Source organism: Lathyrus oleraceus, chromosome 1 (genome assembly GCF_024323335.1).
Source record: "Lathyrus oleraceus cultivar Zhongwan6 chromosome 1, CAAS_Psat_ZW6_1.0, whole genome shotgun sequence".
Taxonomy (NCBI): Eukaryota; Viridiplantae; Streptophyta; class Magnoliopsida; order Fabales; family Fabaceae; genus Lathyrus; species Lathyrus oleraceus.
In genome coordinates, this window is record NC_066579.1 from 74,617,182 (window position 1) to 74,643,641 (window position 26,460).

Sequence of the window (26,460 nt, forward strand, 5' to 3'; positions counted from 1 at the left end):
GGATGAACTCTCTTATAAACCCAACATTTCCTTCATTCATAATTGATATGGGATTTTAGCACTTTCACACTTGAAATCCAACGATCTCCCCATGTGAATCATCCACATCATTAGCCTAGAATCCGATTCCTCACCTAGCCAACCAGACTCTGATATCACTGTTGAGCTACAAATCGAGGGGTTAACCGGGATTAACACAACTCAAAATTTTAAAATGATAGATGTGTGAATTATTTCAATTATAAATATTTAAATCTCCATTTTTGTAATTATACAACACTACTCATACTTGATATTCTAAAGATATTATCCACAAATTTATCTTCTATAATCTAACAATTATTTATTAAAAAAAGTATTGACTATAACAAATTATAAACAACATATAGGTAATAAAATTATTTTAATAAATATTTTTAAATTTAAATTTATAATCAACATAACTATTTTTTTTTAAATCACACAACCTAAATATGACGTTTAAGATTGTCACTAAGGATGTTTCAAACATTTTAATGCAAGTGAACCATGACTCAAAAAAATCTCATCTATTATTTCAATTCAATCTTTTTTTATTTATAGAAAAAGAATCTAAAATCTATGCAAAAGACAAATGCAAGATTCTGAATATAAATTCAATGAAAATACCCACACTTACAATCAAACTTACACTTACGATCAAACTTTTAAATTACAAATTAAAAAGAACAAACAAATGTAAATACACTAATATCATTATTACCTACAATAGTCATTTTTTAAACAAATTAAAAAGACAAATGTGAATACACTAACCACAACAAATAATATTATTCACAAACTAACTACCACATAAAACATAACAAACAAAACTAAACAAGAACAAAAGCTTCTACATCAATCTAACGAAGCCATGGATGAAACAAAATTCACCACGAAGAAGTAGAAGGTGAATCAGAAGATGAAGAAGATAAACCATTAACACTACGTGAAATTAAAGAATCACTTCCATTAGTACCTAACGACCTAACATCTCTAAGAGAAACGGAACAAGCCTCAGCATCTAGCTTCTTCATTGGAGTCAAAGGTGGTGTATAGACTTCAACTTCAGATGCAACAACAACATCGCCACCACCATCGTCATCATCACAAGAAGAATCGCTTTTTTCTAAATGTGAAGGTGAAGTATTAGGTGTCTCAAATGGTGTATCTACTTTTACACCACTTTCTTTTTCTTCTTCGTTTTCATAAATGGGATTGGAAATGTAAACAAGCTCCTTTTTTTCTTCAAGACATGATGAAACTTCACCAACATTACTTTGATGGGTTGTGTTTTTTGGTTGCGGTGGGAGTCTAGATAGAAAAGGTGACATTGATAGTGTTGTCGATGAAATTAATGATTCATGTGTTTGAATGTTGATAACTTGGTGAAGCTTGTTTTGTTGTTCTTTGGAAATATTTTCCATGCAAGGAAAAAGAAAGTTTCTTGGAGGTTGGAGAACACCTTGTGAGTAAATGTTGGTAAAGTTTTCTGGTGGTGGAGGAGAGTTTTGAGGTGAATGTGATTGTGAAGGAGAAGAAACATTAGTTAAGGTAGTTTTTGTGTTGGTTAAGGTTTGAGTGTTTTTGTTTTTGAGTTTGTGGCGATGAAGTAAAAGAGAACAATAGAGTTCAGCTAGAAGAACAAGAATGAGTGCTATGACAAAAGCAAGGGTAACGACCATTACTAAGGTTGCTCCAATGATAACTTTGGATGTGTCCTTCATAGTTTTGGAACTAAATCTTTCTTTTTTTACTTGGTGTTTCTTAACATTCACAATGTAGTAAATTGTAATATAGGGGAAGGTGAGAAAAGAGAGGTTTTTTTCTTTGGCGGGAAAATGGAGTAGTAAATTGTGGTGATTGTGAAAGGAAGAGGGAATCTTGAAAAGGGTAGAGGGTCCTAGGGAAGGGTAAAGGCTACTGTTTCAGAACTTGTAAGGGCTTGGAAGTTCTCATCTTAGTCAGTCTTGTCGTTGGTCAGTTTGCTAGTTTTACCCCATTGTTACTTACTTTATATTTTATGCTTTTTTTTCTCACTCTCGGTCTTGTTTTTATCGTGATTTTTTTTTAAAATTAATTATTATTTTTAATTTAAATATTAAAATAATCTATTTTTTAAATTAATTATCGAAATAACCATCTTTGATTATTTATGTGGTCGTTGAATTAGTGAATCTAATTAGTAATAAAGGAGGCGCCTAACTTATTGCCGCATGCATGTAGTCATGCATGTGAAGGCGTCACATGCAATGGCACATGCATGTGAAGGCGTCACATGCATTGACGCATGTATGTAGGCATGTGAGTGTGCGCCACATGCATTGGCGCATGCATGTAACCATATATGTGTGCGCCTAAGACATTGGCGCATGCATGTGTGTGTTGATCTATAAATACAAAGCGTTTTTCCATAATTTTCACACAACTTCTTACCCTTATTCCATTTTCCTTCAATTTTCTTTTCTTTAAAATGTATGAATATTCATATATTCACAAGAGAAATGTCGATTGAATCTTTTCAGCAATGCAACTTTCGATAAAGAACCGACTTTGAAATATAGAAACGTTTGAACGTCTTAATATGACCTTTAACCGTTGGTTAGATGAAGAAATTGTAGAGGGTGAGAAGAATAGAAGAATTTAATGGCTTGAGTCCACGTTCAACCAAAATGGAGAAGTTCGTTTATGAGTGGATATTAAGACTGACAGAGACGTTCACAGGATGATGTATACTATGTACAAAATTGTTTTGATGATTGTAATCGCATAGTTATGTTGTTGTAATGACATAGTTATGTTGTTTATGTGTTGTATTTGTTAGTGATGGTATTTTATTTGTTGTAATTTGTTGTTTTGTTGTTTATATGTTGCTTATGTGTTGTATTTGTTTGTGATGATATTTTCTCACAAAATTATCATATGAAATGAATGTTATTTTTAATATTAAGCAAAAGAGTTACAATTAAAATTATCTTGTTGTGCTTGTTCCAACATTGGGACAGTTAGTACGATTATGACCGGGCTGGCGACATGAACTACATAATCTAACTATTTTGTTCGTTGTACCATTTTGGTTCGAATACAGGTGCTGTTTGGGCGGCCATTTTTCTTCTTCTCATTATTTCATTATGCCAGAGAATGTCCCCTTGATATGCAGACTAGTAATCCTCTTTTGCTACCACTGAAAATCTAATTTTGTAAACATTTGAAAGGATTATGACTTTGTAAACGTCGAATAGTAAGTATGATGAATCTCATCGAATCTTTGAACATGTCGATATGACATGGGAGCAGGCATGCGAAAGACTTGGAACTTTCCGCAGTCGCATCAACCTCTATCTAGTTCCACTCGATAATGTCCTTTTAGCATGCCTTCATTGTGATCCATGGACTCAGCAATATTATACCAACCTTTAGTACGGTCAAACACCGTGACCACATGTGTGTTAGCTTTGACAGCTTTCTCTTTAATGAATTTCATTGAAGCTTTACTGAACAACTACCCATATTGTTACAATGAACTCCATTTGGAACGTATGGTCTCAAACAACGTCCCTAGCCTCAAATAGGTTGCTTGCACTAAAGCGGTTATAGATAGGTTTCATATGCTTTTGAAGACAAAGTTCATTGATTCCACAAGATTTGTTGTCATGTGGCCCCAACATTGACTGTTGTCGTATACCCTAGTCCACTTCTCCAATGAAATATTATCAACCCACCTTACTGCATCTGCGTTTGACAATCTGATGTCTTTGCGGTAGTGTTTGAAAGAAGGTTTTGTTAATGCATACCGTGCATTGACAACCTTCTTTCGTAATGTTTTGCCTTTTATCTCCCCATGAAATTTTGAGCGATATGTCTAATGCAGTAGACATGCATCGACGGAGGATCCTGCCAGCCATTATCAATGTTTTTGTAGGAACTCACTATTGAAGGGTGTCGGTCTGAGATCAAACATAAGTTAGGCTGAGGAGCAACGTGCAATCAGAGAATTTTTAGGAAAAAAATTCATCCCCCAGCAGTATCCCCTTCAATTAGGGCAAAGGCGATTGGAAAAATGTTGTTGTTGCCATCTTGTGCCACTGCCATCAGTAGCGTTCCTTTATATTTCACGTACAACCATGTACCATCAATTTGTATAATAGGTTTACAGAAAGAAAAACATTTGATGTATGGTTGATATGTCCAGAAGAGTCGGTGGAATATTCCATTACCAATAACACAAGTCTCGTCTGGGGTATACGTTGGCAACGTTTCCAAATTGACAATAGTCCTTGGAGCATAATGTTTAAGAGCCACCAAGTATCTTGGAAGTTGTTTGTATGACTCCTCCCAATTGCCAAACATTTTTTCAACTGCCTTAGTCCTAGATATCCAAGCCTTCCTTTATGATAGAGTATAGTTGTATTATGTTACAATATGTGAGATTATTGTACTCACCTTTAACGACGGATTATCGCTAATGACAGGAAAAATTTCATCGCATATTATATGAGAGTTGAGTTTGTGATGGTATTGCATTGGGTTCGTGATTAAGCATGTGTGAATTGGATCCATATAACCAATCTCCCAAGAATCACTCCTCTTTCGGTAAGATGCTGACAACCAGAACAGGCAGGGCTTATTTCGACAATAAATCTTATACCTTGTTGCATTAGTTTGATCAACCCTATAATCAGTTGGTAATTCCATGTGATACTTTTTAATGGCTCTGACATAGTCTTCTTTTGTGCGAAATTTGTCGCCTTCTCTCAATGATCCTTGAATTTGCACATAAGGATTGTAAAATATATCTGGTGAAGGTTCATCTGCACCCAAATTCAAGCTTGTCATGTGTTGAGGTGGAAAATATACATGAGTAGCTGGTAATGACTCTTCTTCTTCTCCATCATTCACCATTGAATCAACCAATAACTCGGCTTCTTCTTCTTCCTCGTCAATAGCATCGACTTCAGCTTGTTCGTCGTCATCAGTTTCACAAAACACTTATGACGGATCAACAAACTGAGACACTTGATTTTGTTGTGTTAATATATATAACTCTATATCATTGTACCCAGATTGTTCATGACTGAGAAACATATGGTGAACAACATCATCATCTCGAATCTTCAACTGATAAAACTTTACTTGGTTGTCTGCAAAGAACACCAGATTTTTATAGATGATTTGTCCCACCTGACTATACTGCAATTTCTTTTCTATTCTTTATTTCAAACGTGAAAAATTTGATCGTCTATTTATTGTAAACCGAGTTACTTCTGTGTTGCAAAAACAAAAAGCGAATAAGTGACACTCAAATAGTTCACCATCGGTATGGGCACTGATCATGTAATGTTGTGATGAAGATATTTTTTTAAAATGTAAGTTTAGTGTGTGATGGTAACTGCATTGATCACATATTAGCATGCAGTTAAATAGGGTAAATGGTGAAGGCAACGCATGCAGAAGGCAAGGCAAGTGTACTAATCACGTATCAACTTTTTTAAGAATCTGCAGGATTCCTTGCAGAGACAAGACAAGGCAAGTGCCCTTACCAATGACGCCTGCAAGATTCTTCTGCCCTAATAAGCCAAGGCATGTGCCTGCATGATTCTCTGTAAAGATGCTTCTACCTTAACCAGACAAGGCGTGCACCCTTATCAATGGCGTGTGATCACATGCATAAAGCAACTCATGTGCCATCTTCAATGGTGCCTACTTACATGCATGCTTAAACACAAGGCATGTGCCCTTACCTTTGGCGCATCCTCACATGCATGCAAACGTAAAAGGCATGCACCCTTACCAATGGCGCATACACTTATACATCACATGTTGCACCTTGCCAACCTATCTCATCTATAAATACTGCAACAATCAACCTCTACAACACTCAAAATTTGCAACACTCAACATCTCTATCACACTCAACCTCTCTGCAACACTCAACCTCTCTACAACACTCAACCTCTCTGTCACACTCAACCTCTCTGCAACACTCAATCTCTCTGCAACAATATGCCTCTATTGACTATGGGTGATGAACATCGAGGAACAATCGATAATATTACGACATTTGTATGTTATTACTTAATCTATATTGTTTATTACTTATTCTTATTCTTATTCTTATTCTTATTTCGTAACAAAATGTCTCTATTGTTTATTACTTCTTTTTCCTTATTTCTTGCTTATGTTTTATTAGGACCAATTCATGCCACACAACCAAACTCAAAACCAGGAATCAAACCCTAACCACCAACAACCATACGCAGCCACCACAACAGTCTATAGCCTAGATGATTCATACGATTCAGCGTCATGCCATCATAGTTCCCCACCAATGAACACCCAAATATCTCATCGCCACAACACCCAACCATTGTTTGACTTTAGTAGACCATATGAACCATTGCTTCGTTTCCAAAATGATTAAATTTCCCAATCCGGGCAACCATATCGTCCGCAATCCACCCAACTACGACAACATGGGCACTGAACTCAATTACGGAAGTGTCGTTGGCAACAACACCCTGTCGCATCCGCGAAAAACAACCGGCGGGCTAAAACAAAACAACACAGAGCCGCCACCGTGCGTTATTTATCCCAAAGAGGGAAAGGAAACGCTCGAAGTAAACCTGGGAAAAGCATGGTCTCACGACCAAAGAGAATGGGATCGGGAGTCGGTTATGCGAAGGGAAGGTATTAGCACCCCTACGCATCCGTCGTACTCGACGGGATCCACGCTCAAACGATAGAAAAAGGTTGCTAAAACAAACATCACACACACACACACTGAAGACAACACAGGTGGGATAAGAGGGGAGAGGGCTCGCTAGGATATCGCATCCTATGCCTACGTATCTCGTCTGGAACGAGAATCAGAGCTGCCGTAGTTCGGCTCACGCACGCCAAACAGGACACACACAAAACAGGCAAACATGGAACCCGAACGCCCATCGCTGGACTTACATCAGCTTCCGAACCAAACAAACACACTCAGGATACGGACAGCCAATCGTTGGGCTTACATCCATATCCTGACACACAAGAGGGTTAACAAGCAAACAAGCTACTAAGGAGTCAGGCACTCGAGCCTAGTAACTGCCAAACAAACACACACAAATAAAGAAAAGAGTGCACACACAGACTAACAGGGAGTCGGGAACTCGAGCCTGATAGTTGCCAAGCACAACACACTCAAAAAAAGAAAAGGGTGCCCGGAGAGATCTCGGAAGACCTCCTGCCTACGTACCTCATCTGGTATGAGGATCAGGGCAACGTAGTTCCCCTGAACAGGGAAAGAAATTCTAACCAGATACAAAGGGAGACACACTACTAGGGAGCTGGACTCGAGCCTAGATGTTATCATGCATATCATCCCTAAGTTATGGTTTCTATCCTAACTTGCACAGGTAGCAAGCTAAACCTAAACAGGCAAAACAATCAAAGCAAACAATCACAAATAGCACACACTATATCCAAACAGAGGTGGCTCAAACAAGGGTTAGACTGCCAAAGCAAGTCAACTGTATCAGGGTGATGTTAGCTCTTAACCCTGACATTGAGAGTCAGGGTGAAGCCAGATGAAATGGGAGTGAGGGGTGTGCCATACAGCTCTTATCCCTGGCCAGGGAGAGCTTCAGACAATGAAGTGTGGGTCCAGAAAGTGGGAACCCTTCTACACTTATGACACTGACTCAACTGTACAACTGTACATGGATCTTGGGTTAGGATCCACAAGGCATCAACATGTGATGCGAGCCAAGGGACGACTCAACAAGAATAGCAGGAGGTGGACTACACACCTCTTGTGTCTGCCAATTGCCTTAACAAAGGTCTTTTCCTGCTTGGGGACAAAAATAAACAAGCACAAACATCGCCTCTTAAGGAGGACTTCAGACAGGTGCCTGACCAAGTAACAAGCCAGGTCTTCCAGACTACATGGAGAAAAGAAATTCTACCTCAATTGGTTTATACAACCAAGCAGCAGCACAAGCAAGTTCAAAATGAACTAGAGCAACTAAGGTACCTGAAATCAATCTAGCATGATCAGTACACAGCTCAAACAGTCGAACAAACAATTACAAGTTAAACAGTTAATTGTACACAAGCAATGCATCAAGCAAAGCATAAGCCAATGCTCAACACAGATGAATTAGAAACCACCTACAAAACAAAATTAATGTTAATCAACATCATTCAAATGAGCAACTCAAACCAAGTGCATTAATTCCTCCATTCCATTTGCCTTTTGTCCTGAAAACACAACTCAATCATGAGAAGCAAACCCCTAGGACAAAGCCTAGGGTCAAAGGAGGATCAATATTTCAAAACAGAACATGAAAATTATCAAAAATCAAGTTCAATCAATTTAGAAACAAATCCAATTGGTCCCATGTTCATATCATCAACCAAGATTATTTCATGAAGCAAATAGTGCGAAACATGTCATTTCAAAGCTCATTGGACCAAACAGAATGAATCAATTCAAACTCAATCCAAAACAATTCAATAAATCTCCAGAAAATTCACAGCTAAACAGAATTCATTACATGTCAATCACACCAAGTTTCAAGCCAATTGGACAATGGGAAGCAAGTCAATTAAATTCATCAAATTAAAGCATGCTCATACAAGTCCAAACAAGGCACAATTTCATGTATCAACTTCAAGCAAGCATAAAACAGTGTAGGAACATGATAAATGCACCAAACCAAAACCATGACAAACTTCAATGTGTCTATAATCACTCCACAAAATTTCAGGTCCATCCAATACATATCCAGAATTTCACAAAACATTTAAAAACATGACTCACAAAAGCTCCACATTTGGTCAAACAGAAAGGAAATTCTCAATCAAATTGGAAACACATCCAAAAATTCCAGAAAAAACCACATCTGAACCTAACATTCCTAAGCATCATCATGCAAAAATTCAGCTCAATCCAAGTTCAATAGGCATGGCAACAAAAATCATGAAGTTAGACAAGAAATGGTGTGACACAAATTGTCACACCTAAGTTCAAATGATCATATCTCACAATCCAGGAATGATAAAATAGCAAACTCAAAGCCAAAATATCCATTAGTGTCTCTAGAATAATCATGCAAAATTTCAGCTCCATCCAGTTAAGCATCATCATTTCATGATCAAAATACCAAGCAATATGCATGAAAGAATACACCTAAACAAACCCTAGGCCATTCCAAAAACCACACGTGCACAATTTCCACAAAAATCACCAAAAAATAGTAGAGGTTACAAGGATTATGGTGAAAAAAATTTCAGTTAATTTGGACAATTATTTCATGAGATATGATTTTTTCAATTGGAAGAAAAATTAAAAAAAAAGTATGGAATGGCATGTGGAACATGTAAGGTATGTGAAAATAAATGGCAAGGCAAAAATGTAAAATGGCGCCAGCAGGACTCGAAGGGTGGTCCTACTCAAAATCCTGGTGCGCTAACATCTACTTTCATGAACAGTAGCGCTGAATTGGATCTAGACAACATTTCTGGAAAAAATTTCAATGTTCTTCATGTGCTCATACATTCATATGCTCAAGAACAAATCTCCACCAAATTGGACAAACCATATATCATCAGAAAGGTCTTACAACGTACATCATGAATCCATAATTATTTTGACCTAATTCTTACTAATTTAAAAGATTCGATAGCAAACATGTTTGAGCACAAAACTTCAAATCATCATAACTCTCTCATTTCTCAACCAAATTTAGTGGTTCAAAATGCAGAATTCTCTACTAAACAAGATCTATCCAAAGCATCAAACAATTTCAAGAATCATTGAAGTCGAAATCTGACCTTAATTTGAGGACAATTGTTAAATCGCGCGTTTCAGGCTTCCAAAAGCAAAAACAGATGTTCTATGATGCTAGTAGAAGTGAATGGATGCAAGGCCTTAGCACAATAACGCACGATCTTGATGAAATCTCCATTTGCCATTGTTGCACCTCACTTTAACAGTCCTTGATTTTGCTTGAATTCTTCAAGATTTTGCTTCCAAAAGCTTCTTCAATGATGGTAGATGACGAAGCAATGAAGAATTTGGCTAGGTTTGTGAAGAAATTGCAAGAAAAGTGAAGATGAAAAGTTGAGAGAATTGTGCAATTTTGGATCTAGATCTGAAATTCTGTTATGATTAAGATGAAAACAGTTATGATTTAACTTATATATGTGATGTTAATGATGTTAGTAATCATGATTAGTGAAAATGCAATGAATTAGTAAAAATGCAATTTCATGCTAAATGACAATTTGGTCAATTCACCCACACATGTGCAATGCAATGTAACAGTGGAATTTTCTGGTTTGAGCAAGTTTCAAATGACATTTGTGAGCTAGTGCAAAAGGAATCATGTGAAAACAATGAATATTTTACAAAAACACCTTTTTCCCTCCATTTTTCAAATTAAGTCCACTTGAAAAATGGACTTTTTATGTGATGAGTTTTCATGAAATGTGATGATGGATTATGATAAAGCATGTCAAATGGAGTTTGCTCAAAAAAGAACCACATGAATTGGCCTTTTGGTTCAAGAGTTATGCCACTTTAAAAATCAACTTTTTTGGACAATGATCAATCCATATCTTGCCAACCACACATGAGAAATTCATGTTCTTCGACTTTTTGGAAAGGTGAGAGCAAGATCTACAACTTTGATGTTGAACAAAATTTCATTTGAAACATTTTTCGACACGTAATTTTGAGGAGAAAAACTTTCCATTTTTGGCAATTTTCAATTACAAGTCACTTTCTATTTTTGGAAAGTTTCCATCTGACTTTATTTTCTTCATTCTTGATGTTTGAAATGTCAAATGAAACTTGTTTATACATGAATGAAGTGTCTCTAACCCTCTCCCTCCTCCAAATCCATGAATTCAGGCACAGTTGATCACAGTTGACTTTTCTGACTGATAGATGAATTTCAGCTTGACTGATCAAATTGAGCCTCAAACTCCTGATGAAATGGCTCAATGATGAAGCCCTAGCTTCCATAAGCTCAATATAATCATATGATGATCCCCATATCCATTGAAAACCCCATCTCCTTGCCAAGCCCTGATTGGCCCAAATGCAGATGATTAGGGTTGACCAGAGGTCAAAACCCTAATCTCAAGGTATCTGATCATGAATAACAAATCTCTTGGTGATGACAAAACCATGATGATGATGATGTACCATTTCAACCAAGATGAACCTCAATCTCCTTGACAACCAAGAAACCCTAATTTGAATCACACATCCTCAGATGATTAATGATCAGTCCATGAAACCTTAGCTTGCACCTTAACCTCTTTATCTTCTGATCAAGACCTAGGAGGATGACTTGCTCAATGTAGCCATATGATATGCAACATGCTAATGACTAATGAGTTAAGAAATGCAATGCAATATGTTAAGCTAGTCCCAAGAGAGGAGGGCAAATTTTGAGGTGTTACAGCTGCCCCTATTCAATCCACTGTGAACCTGTCGATATGAATAGCCTCGGCTTTCAGATGATCAGGATGAAGAGTGATTGAATACCAAGAACAGACAAACAATTTGCACTCTGATGGGAAATAATTAACAGTGCCTGTCAGAATCGGCAAAGAAACAATCTTGAAGAAAAATCCGTCTGGTACGGAGAAAGTCAGCCGGAATACCGAAACAGAAATGTCGACCTGTATACCAAAATAAATGGTAACGCAGGGATAACTATGGCCTGAACACCACCTATCCGCTAGGGATTTATTATTTCTCTTTTTTTTTTTTACTTTTCTTGAACCCCAAAAATTTTCTCTTGATTGCTCTTCTTTTTTCATTTTCTTGAACCCCGAAATTTTCCTTCGCGCAAATGATCCCGGATCACTGCATTTGAACCCCGACATCTTGTTTGCCAAAATAATGAACCCCGTTTTCCATTTGAACCCCAGTCGCCTGACGATAACTTGTGATCGCCATTGTGAACCCCATTCTCCAGAAAATGCCTCAACATTTCCCTTTCTCCATTTGAACCCCGCTCTCCAGAAAATGCCTCAACATTTCCCTTTCTCCATTTGAACCCCGTTCTCCGCTTTCTTGTGATAATTCCGCTGGCAATGTCAGAAATAACACCAAACACCACTCTGATGGCGACATATCAGAGGGTATACCTTCACAAAAGGAAGGTAACATGTGCATCTCTTCCTCAGAAGACACCCATAACGACCTCCATTGGCCTCAGCCAAAGTCTTAAGGTGACACATGAACAGAAGATAATCCCGAGGACCTCATCCCGGATATAATCTTCAACTCCAATCTCTATTTGGACCCCACTCTCCAGAAAATGTCTCAACATTTCCCTTTATCCATTTGAACCCCGATTGTCGCGCTGATCGCGTAACGTCCTTTGATTTTATTTCCATCTCCGTCCGACGGAAAAATTTCCTCCAGTATCGCACTACTGGGGAACCTTGCTGATCTGACGTCATGATGCTAAACTCCTCAGAGTAACACCTTCCAACTCCTGTCTCGCACGACAGAAATCTCCTCCAGTATCGCACTACTGGGGAATATTGTTGACCCAACACCACGATGTTAAACTCCTCAGGGTAACATCTTCACCATCTGGCGAAACCAAACCTCAAGCGGTAACCACGACTCGGGTAACTGATACTTGCAATGCCGATGATTTTCCAGCTAGGGAAACCACTCCTCAAACGGTAACCACGGCTTGAATAGCATCTTCACCCACTGGCAAAACCAAATCTCAAACGGTAACCACGACTTGAGACTAGCCTATGCTTGCAATATGATGCATGATTGATTTTTCAGCGTAATGCTCCATAATTATGGAAATGCTACGCGATTCATTATGCAATATGCTATGCTTATTTTTCATGATGAATGCATAAAAAGTATCCCCCTCAAGGGACTATTCTGGGGAGCTCGAGATACTCTGCTGAGGAACTCGTCAACAGTCCGACTTCCACCCTGCTGGGGAATAGCACTGCCGCTGGGAAAAGGCAACCCTTGCTGGGGATAATATCTCCTTTGCACCCGATCCACTTGGAGAATTGCTGGGGGGAAGGAACCACCAACGCATTCTGTGGGGATACAACAGTCTTTGACTTGTTGGGGATATAACACTCCAGACTCTGCTTGGTACACCACCGCTCACAGATACCTCTGCTGGGGAAATTGCCACCTTCAGTCCTGGCGACTGGGGAAGCATCAATCTAAAACCTGCTGGGGATAACCATCCTGACCCTGCTAGGGAATCCACAGACCTTGAATCTGTTGGGGAATTAGTCGCTCCGACTCTGCTTGGTGACGAGGATAGTCCGGTACTGAACACCCGACGACTCGTCGAACCATGGTATTCATATCCAACTCCCATGTCAGCTTTCCAATTTTGAGAACTCCCAGACCCATCTGGACTTTTCTGCTCCATCATCTTGTATTCCAAACCGCTCCGCGCTCGACGGAGAGCGAACCCCTGGGATTTATACATACTTTTCAATCTTCCGACTTTGAAGAGTCTTCTTGATTAATTCTCAAGGATCGCCGTACGTCCTTTCGTCGCCTTCTTCACCATGCTGTTATTCGTTCGTCCCTGATTGGACTCCATGGGGATTTGTTTTGTCAAAAGCTTCCACATCACAACCTGCAAGTGAGTGAAAAATATCTAACAGCACCTGCAAAAGAGATCGTTAGATAAAACCGTGCCCCAGGCGTGTCAAGATTTCAACACTTGGATCACTCAACCTTCCGAATAAGATTTCAAGTTCTCAATCTTATAAACATGCATTGGAAGGGACCTGTATGTCTTAAAATGCAAGATTCTTTATCAAAATAATCAGATGTTTTTGCAATCAAAGCGGTAATGAAAAACAAAAACAACACTATTTGACTGAATATGCATTTTATTGATTGAAAAAGTGTGGCTCAAATTGAGCGATACAAAGGAAGCAATTCCTGAAAAGAGGTAATTGCGCACAAAAGGAAAATCTATCCTAATGGCAATGTGAAACCGCGATCTCATCGAGTTCCAATCTCAGTTACACCCCATATGTCCTCAGACTCTCCGTGCTCCCTGCCTTCTGAACAAGACGATTCTGATTGATCCCTACCGGGTATTATCCATGATCCCTTAACCAAAGCAAAAACGATCATGCCAGACGCAGTTGTTCGTTTCAATCCCTCTTTTGCCTGGACCGCCCTTTCGGGTTTTCAGTCCACCGGGATACCCATTTTTGCCCAAGTCGCCTTTTCAGGTTTTCGACTTGTCGGGTGTACAATTTTTCTTTTTTATCCCTAATTTTTGCCCGAACCTTTCTTTCTGTTTTTTTTTTGGTTCGCCGGGATGCCCATTTTTGCCTGGACTATTTTATTCTTTTCGTCCAGCGGGTCTCTTTATACGAAGTATTTTTTAACTGCGTCCGCATTCACAGGGGATGGAAAATCCTCGCCATCCATGGTCGTTAACAACAAGGCTCCGCCAGAGAAAACCTTCTTGACCACGAATGGACCTTCATAATTCGGTGTCCACTTGCCCCTTCGATCGTTTTGAGGAGGAAGGATCCTTTTCAGCACCATATCACCTACGTGATACACCCGAGGTCGTACTTTTTTGTCAAAAGCACACTTCATCCTTTGCTGGTACAACTGCCCATGACAGATGGCTGCTAGCCTCTTTTCCTCAATCAGGCTTAACTCTTCGTACCGGGTTCTTACCCATTCAACCTCTTGCAACTTTACGTCCATCAGGACTCTCAAAGAGGGAATTTGAACCTCAATCGGTAGCACGGCTTCCATGCCATATACCAACGAGAAAGGCGTTGCCCCAGTGGATGTACGCACCGACGTTCGATACCCATGCAATGCAAACGGCAACATCTCGTGCCAATCTTTATAGGTTACCACCATTTTCTGCAAAATCTTCTTAATGTTCTTATTGGCTGCCTCAACCGCCCCATTCATCTTCGGACGATAGGGAGAAGAATTGTGATGCTCAATCTTGAATTCCCGGCACAGTTCTGCCATCATCTTGTTATTCAAATTAGAACCATTATCAGTAATGATTCTCTCGGGAACCCCATATCTGCAAATGATGTCTCTCTTGAGAAATCTGGCCACGACCTGCTTCGTCACATTCGTATAAGAGGCTGCTTCAACCCACTTGGTGAAGTAATCAATAGCCACTAATATGAACCTGTGCCCATTCGAAGCCGTAGGCTCAATCTTCTCAATCATATCAATGCCCCACATAGCAAACGGCCATGGGGACGACATTAAGCTCAATGGATTTGGAGGCACGTGCACCTTGTCAGCATAAATCTGACATTTATGACACTTCCGCACGTAATTGAAACATTGGGCCTCCATTGTCATCCAGTAATAACCTGCCCTCAGCAGCTTCTTCACCATTGCATTCCCACTGGCATGGGTACCGAACGATCCTTCATGAACCTCTTTCATCAATTGGCTTGCTTCTCTATCATCAACACATCTGAGCAAGACCCAATCAAAATTCCTCTTGTACAAAACCCCATCCTTATTCAAGTAGAACACCATGACCAACCTCCGCAGAGTCTTTCGGTCCTTCTTCGATGCTCCCTCAGGATACTCTTGAGTCTTTAGATAGCGCTTGATATCATAATACCACGGCTTCTCATCATCAGGCGCTGTATCAACAACAAACACATAAGCCGGTCTATCCAGACGTCCCACCTCAACACTGGGGAACTGATTCCACCACTGCACCTTAATCAAGGCAACCAGAGTAGCCAAAGCATCTGCTAGAGGATTCTCCTCTCTAGGCACATGATGCATCTTCACTTTGGTGAAAAACGTCAACAATCTCCTCGTATAATCGCGATATGGAACTAAATGAGATTGATGCGTATACCATTTTCCGTTAACTTGATTTACAACCAGAGCTGAATCTCCATATATGACAAGGTTCTTGATCCTCAAATCAATCGCCTCTTCAATCCCCAATATACAAGCTTCGTATTCAGCCACGTTGTTGGTGCACTCGAATGTTAGCGGGGCAGCAAAAGGAATGTGGGATCCTTTCGGCGTAACCAAAACAGCACCAACACCGCTTCCATTCACGTTAACGGCCCCATCAAACATCAGAATCCATTCGGATTCAGGGTCAGGCCCCTCCTCCGGGATTGGTTCCTCGCAATCTTTCGATTTGAGAAACATGATGTCCTCATCAGGGAATTCAAACTTCATTGGTTGATAATCCTCAATAGGTTGCTGGGCGAGGTAATCAGACAATACACTCCCCTTGATTGCTTTCTGAGAAGTATAATGTATATCATACTCTGTCAAAATCATTTGCCACCTCGCAACCCGTCCGGTAAATGCTGGCTTCTCGAAAATGTACTTGATTGGATCCATCTTGGAAATCAATTAAGTGGTATGAACCAGCATATACTGCCTTAGTCGGCGAGCAGCCCAGACCAAAGCACAACAAGTTTTCTCGAGCAGTGAATATCTTGTTTCACAGTCGGTAAACTTTTTGCTAAGGTAGTATATGGCATGCTCTTTTCGACCAGACTCGTCATGCTGCCCCAATACACACCCCATAGACCCCTCGAGGACTGTCAGGTACAGAATTAACGGTCTTCCCTCCACAGGAGGCATCAGAATCGGAGGCTCCTGCAAATACTCTTTTATCTTTTCAAATGCCGCTTGGCAATCACTATTCCACCTTACCGTTTGATCTTTTCTTAACAACTTGAAAATTGGTTCGCACGTGACTGTTAGATGAGATATGAACCGTGAAATGTAGTTCAATCTACCTAAGAAACCACGAACCTCTTTCTCTGTTCTCGGTTCAGGCATTTCTCTTATTGCTTTTACTTTAGCAGGATCAACCTCGATTCCTTTCTCACTTACAATGAACCCCAGCAATTTACCGGACCGCACTCCAAAAGTGCACTTATTCGGATTCAACCTCAGTCTGAACTGTCTCAGCCGGTCGAACAACTTGGCCAAATCTACCAAATGCCCCTCTTCTGTTTGGGACTTTGCTATCATGTCATCAACATAGCATTCAATTTCATGATGAATCATATCATGAAACAAAGTCACCATGGCCCTCTGATAAGTAGCACCGGCGTTTTTGAGACCGAATGGCATCACCTTATAACAAAAAATGCCCCACGGTGTGATGAACGTTGTTTTCTCCATATCATCTGGCGACATTTTGATTTGATTATAGCCAGAAAAGCCATCCATGAAGGAAAACACCGAGAATTGAGCTGTATTATCTACCAACACATCAATGTGAGGTAATGGAAAATCGTCCTTCGGACTAGCTCTATTTAGATCTCGGTAGTCCACACACATTCTCACCTTCCCATCTTTCTTCGGGACTGGCACAATGTTCGCGACCCATGGCGGATAATTAGTGACAGCAAGGAAACCAGCATCCCACTGCTTCTGCACTTCCTCTTTGATTTTCATCGCCATGTCAGGTCGAGTTCTGCGCAACTTCTGCTTCACGGGAGGACAATCTGCTCTCAACGGTAGCTTGTGCACAACAATATCGGTATCCAACCCTGGCATATCTTGATAAGACCAGGCAAAGATGTCGACATACTCTCTCAACAATGCCACCATTCTGCTCTTGACACTCGCCTCCAAAGCAGCCCCGATTTTCACTTCTTTCTTGGCCTCATCGGTACCCAAGTTTACAACCTCAATCTGCTCCTCGTGTGGCTGAATCACCTTCTCCTCTTGTTTCAACAACCTGGCTAATTCCCCTGGCAGTTCACAATCTTCTTCGTCTTCTTCTTCAGCATGATAGATCGGATTGTCGAAGTCATACAAGGGTGTAACAGGATTGTTATCAATGAGATCCGGCGAATGATCGCATCTGCATGAATGTGGATTCATGCATTGCTTTAGAACCGGATCGACAAATCGAAAAAGAAAAATGAAAACATTGCCATTTTTATTTTGTTTATTTTTAAACTGCAAAAATAAATGAAAAACAGGGAACACCGCTTTTAACTGAAAAACATCCTTTTATTAATGATGCAACCTTGCAAATTTTAAACATGAGGTGGCCCTTACAATGAACCATTACGTGTCGGGCAACACGTAAGGCTTTCATGCATATAAAATCAAAAACAGAAAAATATTACTCTTCCAGCAGAGTGACCCTGATGATCTTTTCAGCCTTCCAGTTCTGGATTCCCATCCCTGGTGCGCACGGCTTTATCCATCGGTCCATTTCACAATCACTATCAGTTCCATCACCCATCATGCAGATGTGATCCGGATCCAGCATTCCGGCAGTAGTGAATGTGACCGACGTACGGCGTCCTCTGCCTTGTCCAGATGAGCCTCTGCCAGGCTGATACCCCACTCCGAAGCGGTCTTTCTTGGCGGAGATGTCCATCATCCTACCCCAACCAGGAGCCTCTCCATTCTTCACCACCTCAGCGGCCTGCTTATACGAAGATATGGACGGTTTCTCTTCCTCTTTTGCAAAAAGAGCATTCTCCACCTTAACGGTTTCGAAGGCTTGACTCGGGGTTTCCCATATTTCGCCGTCCATTTCAACGTATTTGAATGATGAAAGGTGGCTGACAAAGATGTCTTCTTCCCCGCACACGGTGACAACCTGTCCTTCCCAGATATATTTCAACTTTTGGTGCAAAGTCGAAGTTACTGCCCCAGCAGCATGGATCCATGGGCGACCCAACAGGCAACTGTATGCCGGCTGAATATCCACGACATAGAAAGTCGACTTGAACACCTCCGGGCCTATCTTCACCGGCAGCTCAACCTCTCCGAATACGGCCCGCTTCGACCCGTCAAATGCCCGCACTATCAGATCAGTGGGTGTCAGAATCAGCCCTTCACAATTCAGCTTTGCCAGAGCTTTCTTCGGCAACACATTCAATGAGGAGCCTGTATCAACCAGCACATGCGAAAGCACGGCTCCTTTACATTCCATTGTAATGTGTAAAGCCCTGTTATGATTCCTTCCATCTACCGTCAGATCCATGTCGATAAAACCCAACCCATGGCTGGCATGCACATTAGATACCACCGTCTCCAACTGATTAATGGTTATCTCTTGAGGAACATAGGCTTTCTTCAGAATCTTCATCAAAGCCTCTCTATGCCCCTCAGAGCTTAACAGCAAAGATAGGATTGATATTTTGGAAGGAGTCTGCTGCAAATGGTCCACAAGCTTGTACTCAGACTTCTTGATGATTCTTAAGAATTCTTCTGCTTCATCATCAAGTTTTTCTTCCGACCCAACAGGCGCCGGTGTCACCACTGGAGTACCATCACTAATCACTTGTTTCCCTTTCGCCCTGGCTAAAGCCTCGGCCTTTACTTTTTTCTCTTTCTCTCCTTCTCCACCCCTCAAGGCATCAGGAGCAAACAGTCTTCCACTGCGAGTGAAACCACTGGTACCGGCATTATCCACCTTTAAAACGGTGGTTTCACTTGCAGCTTGGTCCTCTACTTTCTCCCCATTACAATATACCTCCCCACCATAATGCCATGGCACGACATCATCTTTGTCATACGGAATTGGTCCAGGTACCGTGATGGTAACTGGAGCCGCCTCAGCTAGAGTAGACAAATCCACCGGATCAAAATAAATCGTTATGGTGGAGACATCATCTTTCCCCACATCAGCCCTTTCAAACTGGATACTTCCATCGTCCATCAGCTTTTGGACAGTCTTCCTCAACAACGTACATCCCTCAGTAGCAACCATGCACTCGGCACAAACATCACTACAGCCCGGATTGACCCCATTCAACAACAACTTCCGTTTAACCTCAGCCAACGGAGTCCTCAACTGATCAACATTGGACAACCCGATTCTATTCTCCTCAGAGACAGCATTCAGCCCCCTCTGACCATGCGCGGGCATGGGATTAGCATTCACGTTGGGAGATGGTGTGAAGTTGATCGCCTTTGAATCCACCAGGTCTTGAACTACGTGCTTAAAAGCTTTGCAGTTCTCTATGTTATGCCCGGGAGCACCCGGATGGAATTCACACTTTGCATTCTCATCATAATTGGCTGGCCTCTGATCAGGTCTCAAAGGTGCCAGAGTTCTTAGCTGTACCAACCCCAAGTCTTGCAATTTCTTTAACAAAAAGGAGTAAGTCACGGGTGGCCTGTCAAATTGCCTATCATTCATCCTCCCCCTGACCTGATAACCAGCCTTCTGAGGCCTCTGCTGAAATGGTTGACGCTGCTATTGCGGTTGCTGCTGTTGCTGTTGTGCAGGCTGATTGTCAGCAGGAATAGTTACCGCAGCAGTGTGCTGGAAGTAACGATCCCTACTGGGTCCTCTCTGAGCGTACACGGCGCTGGTATCACCCTCTTTTTTCCTCTGGCCGTTACCGAAGGGCTTCTTCGACCCAGACGACGAAGCATTACCCTGAATCTTTCCGAGCTTCAGCCAGCTCTCTATCCTCTCTCCAGCCACGACAATATCTGAAAAATTTGTCACCGGACAACCAACCATTCTTTCGGCGAATGCCCCCTGCAGGGTACCCATAAAGAGATCAGACATCTCTCTGTCCACCAGTGGAGGTTGCACTCTGGCGGCCAACTCCCTCCACCTCTGAGCATATTCTTTAAACCCCTCGTTGTTCTTCTGAGACATACCCTGCAGCTGGGTACGACTCGGAGCCATATCAACGTTGAACTGATACTGTTTAAAGAAGGCGTCGCCAAGATCCTGCCAGCTCTTGATGTCAGACGACTTAAGCTTGGTGTACCACTCCAAGGATCCTCCGGACAGGCTGTCCTGGAAGAAGTACATCCATAGCTTCTGGTCCATGGTGTAAGCTGAGATCTTATGGACAAATGCTTGCAAATGAGTCTCGGGGCAGGAACTCCCATTATATTTATCAAATGCGGGCGCTTTAAACTTCCGTGGGATCATAATCCCCTCGACTAGCCCCATATTTGACATATTGACGACCCCAGGAGTGGCATAACTCTCCAAAGCTCTGATCTTTTCAGCCAGCAGCTGAATCTCCTTATTCTGTGGTTGGGCACCGTACTGACCGAACGGTTCGTTGTGCATGGAAAACTGATCAGCCTCTCGGTCTTCCTCTCTATCATCATTAGCCCCGAAGAATGGCGGGAATAGACTGTCCTTCAGATTCTGACAAGGTTGACCACCAGCAGCACCAAAACCAGCAGCATTATTTACTATCCCCACGGTTGTTCTCTTGCCACCATCTCGAGAACCACCCAGCCCCTGGTTGGAGACACCATCCAGGTTCACACCACTATTAGCCGCTGAAGCCCGCTCGAGCTTCTCGACTTTGTCAGCCAAAGCTTTCTGACCAACTGCAAACCCTTGCATGATGTTGATCAGTTCGTTCATCTTGTCCTTCAACTCAAGAATATCCGTGTTCGGAAGATCCATCAGTCTGGGAGTATTGCGTCGAGTAAAGTATCTGTGAGGGCGTGTTGAGTGCAAAGGTACAACTCTACGAGCACGAGCAATGATTCCTGAAACAATCAAGCACGTTAGAACTGATACCTGCAAAATAAAAACACGTTATTATGATCATGCATGAATGCAGTGTTTATCCACATGAGAAACACTTTGTCTCTCAATCCTGGCTTCATCGAGACAAATGATAATCCGACAGCAATATTCTGACATTCATCATTTGATTCATCATATGGATCAGAAATATATGATTTAGCAAAAAAAAACCCAACCATATGTGTGCTGTGTGAGTGCATACGGGAAAGCAAATAAAGCTTGAAGATCGATCACTGAATAAAAATAACCATCACATAGCAAAATGCACAAAGAGCGCCATAGTCATACATCAAAGCTGATACAAATCAGATACAATTCTCCAGAATCAATAAGGAAATACAAGCAAATGAATTCCGTCAACATGCCTGACGGTAATCCAACACAAAACAAAAGTCTAATCTGATGAGGGTCCCACAGAAGGCCCTATCTCATCAACCATCTTTGCAAACTCTGCGGCGAATCTGAGCTCTGTATTCTCCTGCTGTAATCTCCCCACCTCTTTCTGGTGAACCTTCATCTGCCTGAAGTAATGATCTCTCTCAGCAATGTAATGATCTCTCTCGGCGATGATCTTTGCTTTCTCCGCTTCCCATTCTGCAGCAAGGACTCTGGCTCTGGCATCTCTCTGATCTCTCACGAGGATTTGCCTCCTCTTCTCATCTTCGATGACCCTTGAAGCTCTGGCTAGCTTCTCTTTCGTAATGTCGTGCTCCTTTGTCGACGACGCTAGGGCTTGACTGATCTTCCCATAGTAAGCAGTAATTGTCTCAAAGCGCTTTGCTTCCAGGGCATGTCGCTTATCCTGATCCTCCATCCTCACTCTAATCTCCTGATTAGTTGACTGAATCCGAGCAACACTCATCTCCAATTCAGCTTTCTCTGCAAGCAACTGATCTCTGGCTCTCTTCATCTCGAGGAATTCTTCCATACTGACAGAAGAACACGGACCCTCAATCAAAGGACACCCAGGATCACCTCCCGGAAATGGTAGATGTGTGAGCTCTATCCTCTTCCGAAGCCAATCATCAAATAGAGGGAAATACCGGCTATTGACCTTGCCAAAAGGAACCTTGCCCTTTCTCTGAATATCGCGCCATTCATCCAACACTTGCCTCAACTTGGCCTGATTACCCTCAATTGGGAAGTAGAAGGACTCCTGAATCTCACGTCCAAGAGGAGGACCCTTTACAGCAAACCCCATCTGTCTCCTAAGAAGCACCGGGTTGTAATTGATGCAACCCTGAACTCCTACAAGAGGCACATTGGGAAGACTCCCGCAACTGTATATGAAATCCCGTCCATCCATACCATTGTGAGTCCAAGCTATGTCCTCGGCCCGCAAACCCATCAATCTGAATGACCACTTGACAGTAGGATCTAGAAAAGCAAAGGCACCCTTGGAAGGCAAATACCCCATAAACCACTTATACAGTAGCTGAGCACAACACCTGATCAAACCCCCACGCCGCTTCTCGTTCCTGTTATGAACCGAGTAATAGACATCTCCCACCAGAGTAGGAATAGGATTCCTCTGCATAAACAATCTGATAGCATTAATGTCCACGAAGATCCTCTGATTAGGAAACAAAATGGTCCCATAAATGCTCGCAGCAATCAAGGCACAGACGGTCTTCCAATTCCCCACAGCAGCATGCTCCTTGGTCTTAACTTCCAAGAAACTCAAATGGAAACCAGGTAATTTTCCTTTCTCCTTCAAACCCTCCTTGACCATCTCCGGGCTCAAATAAAGAGCACGAGAAATCCCAAGGACATCAGGCTCTCCCCTAATAGCACAAAAAGGAATCTAATCTCGGATCTGAATACCCAGAATGCTAGCATAATCCTCCATCAGAGGTCCCAACAAATAGTCCGGGAACACAAAACATCTCAGACCCGGGTCATAGAACTGGAGAAGAGTATGAATGACGCTTCTGTCGCTGTCAGTGAGCCTGAAAACCAACTTCAGAATACCACCGTATGCCTCACGGAACATCCCCACATGGTCGGGTGTAATCAAGGCTATCATATCTCTCAACACACCAATCTCTGGGTCGAAGAAACTGTAGGCAACATCATGCTTCAAACCGGTCCTCATGTCTGAGCAAAGAAATCTCTCAACCAGGATCTCAATAAAAATGTCCCTGCATATGGATAAACATGTGTTAGATGCAGGTAAATGCAAAATGTGATGATGCTGATGAATGAATGCAATGCATAGTGCCATCCTCCAAGTCATCTGAACATCTGTTGCACTGAAGCCTGATCTCTGAACCGATCACAACCACCTGAGGTACGGAGAAAACACAAGTCCGACTCGGGAGCTCCGAAATAAACGGGACTGAAAGATACATCACCATCATCACCAGACAATCTCTGAGCAGATAACCACAATCCTCTGAATCGGCCCGGGAAATCCTGAAATAAACGGATCCCCACTGATAAATAACACGGACAGCACTCCAGCGTCTCGGCAAGAAATGTCCATAAATCCGACTTATAAATAGGACTCTGATCAACAGAACCAATAGTCACCATCAAAGTCACCATCTGAATATGCATCTGTAAGAATCACCCTCCCCTCACAGGTAAATTCTAATCAGGTCATCCTAAGGCGGATAATAGTCTCGACAATCGGGCAAAGATACTCAACGGGTTTGCCCTTGCGGGTGTGCCGTTGTAGCTCTCTTAAGATCGTCTAAACCAAAGATCCGGGAAATGATCGGTCACCGAAGTCAATAGCTCAAATGAGGTGACTCAACCAGAGTGGAGTACCCCACAAAGGAAGAGCACCCTCAAAAGAACCTCGTCCGGTTTGTGGTACATCACGTTGCCAAACACATGTTGACCTAACATGAAGGAGGCAACATGAGACCATACTAATCCTAGATGTATACTCGGGCCTGGGTTTTAGCCCCACTAAGAACACCCACCCCAAAACAGAGGAACCACCTGCATAGAGGACAACACGATGATAGTATGATGCATGCAAATATTTATGCAAATATATACACAGTCAGAATAATAAATGCGATAAATATAACAGCACAAGCAACCTAAACTATCCTAAAATGCTAGGAGAGACTCGCTTAGGGAAGATGGACCAGCAATAGGTCAACTTCTATAGTCCTCAGCAGAGTCGCCAGCTGTCGCATCCGCGAAAAACAACCGGCGGGCTAAAACAAAACAACACAGATGCGTTATTTATCCCAAAGAGTGAAAGGAAACGCTCGAAGTAAACCTGGGAAAAGCATGGTCTCGCGACCAAAGAGAATGGGATCGGGAGTCGGTTATGCGAAGGGAAGGTATTAGCACCCCTACGCATCCGTCGTACTCGACGGGATCCACGCTCAAACGATAGAAAAAGGTTGCTAAAACAAACATCACACACACACACACACACTAAAGACAACACATGTGGGATAAGAGGGGAGAGGGCTCGCTAGGATATCGCATCCTATGCCTACGTATCTCGTCTGGAACGAGAATCAGAGCTGCCGTAGTTCGGCTCACGCACGCCAAACATGACACACACAAAACAGGCAAACATGGAACCCGAACGCCCATCGCTGGACTTACATTAGCTTCCGAACCAAACAAACACACTCAGGATACGGACAGCCAATCGCTGGGCTTACATCCATATCCTGACACACAAGAGGGTTAACAAGCAAACAAGCTACTAAGGAGTCAGGCACTCGAGCCTAGTAACTGCCAAGCAAACACACACAAATAAAGAAAAGAGTGCACACACAGACTAACAGGGAGTCGGGAACTCGAGCCTGATAGTTGCCAAACACAACACACTCAAAAAAAGAAAAGGGTGCCCGGAGAGATCTCGGAAGACCTCCTGCCTACGTACCTCATCTGGTATGAGGATCAGGGCAACGTAGTTCCCCTGAACAGGGAAAGAAATTCTAACCAGATACAAAGGGAGACACACTACTAGGGAGCTGGACTCGAGCCTAGATGTTATCATGCATATCATCCCTAAGTTATGGTTTCTATCCTAACTTGCACAGGTAGCAAGCTAAACCTAAACAGGCAAAACAATCAAAGCAAACAATCACAAATAGCACACACTATATCCAAACAGAGGTGGCTCAAACAAGGGTTAGACTGCCAAAGCAAGTCAACTGTATCAGGGTGATGTTAGCTCTTAACCCTGACATTGAGAGTCAAAGTGAAGCCAGATGAAATGGGAGTGAGGGGTGTGCCTCACAGCTCTTATCCCTGGCCAGGGAGAGCTTCAGACAATGAAGTGTGGGTCCAGAAAGTGGGAACCCTTCTACACTTATGACACTGACTCAACTGTACAACTGTACATGGATCTTGGGTTAGGATCCACAAGGCATCAACATGTGATGCGAGCCAAGGGACGACTCAACAAGAATAGCAGGAGGTGGACTACACACCTCTTGTGTCTGCCAATTGCCTTAACAAAGGTCTTTTCCTGCTTGGGGACAAAAAAAAACAAGCACAAACATCGCCTCTTAAGGAGGACTTCAGACAGGTGCCTGGCCAAGTAACAGGCCAGGTCTTCCAGACTACATGGAGAAAAGAAATTCTACCTCAATTGGTTTACACAACCAAGCAGCAGCACAAGCAAGTTCAAAATGAACTAGAGCAACTAAGGTACCTGAAATCAATCTAGCATGATCAGTACACAGCTCAAACAGTCGAACAAACAATTACAAGTTAAACAGTTAATTGTACACAAGCAATGCATCAAGCAAAGCATAAGCCAATGCTCAACACAAATGAATTAGAAACCACCTACAAAACAAAATTAATGTTAATCAACATCATTCAAATGAGCAACTCAAACCAAGTGCATTAATTCCTCCATTCCATTTGCCTTTTGTCCTGAAAACACAACTCAATCATGAGAAGCAAACCC

The 26,460-nt window shown here is 42.0% G+C and overlaps 1 protein-coding gene across 1 annotated transcript; it reads right to left on the reverse strand.

Annotated features, from left to right (window-relative positions):
- Positions 1-786: 786 nt before the first annotated feature.
- Positions 787-1,965, reverse strand: LOC127116404 (uncharacterized). Its single transcript, XM_051047377.1, has one exon. The coding sequence runs from the start codon at positions 1,743-1,745 to the stop codon at positions 909-911; it is 837 nt and encodes a 278-aa protein (XP_050903334.1). The 5' UTR covers positions 1,746-1,965; the 3' UTR covers positions 787-908.
- Between the last annotated feature and the right edge of the window lie 24,495 nt (positions 1,966-26,460).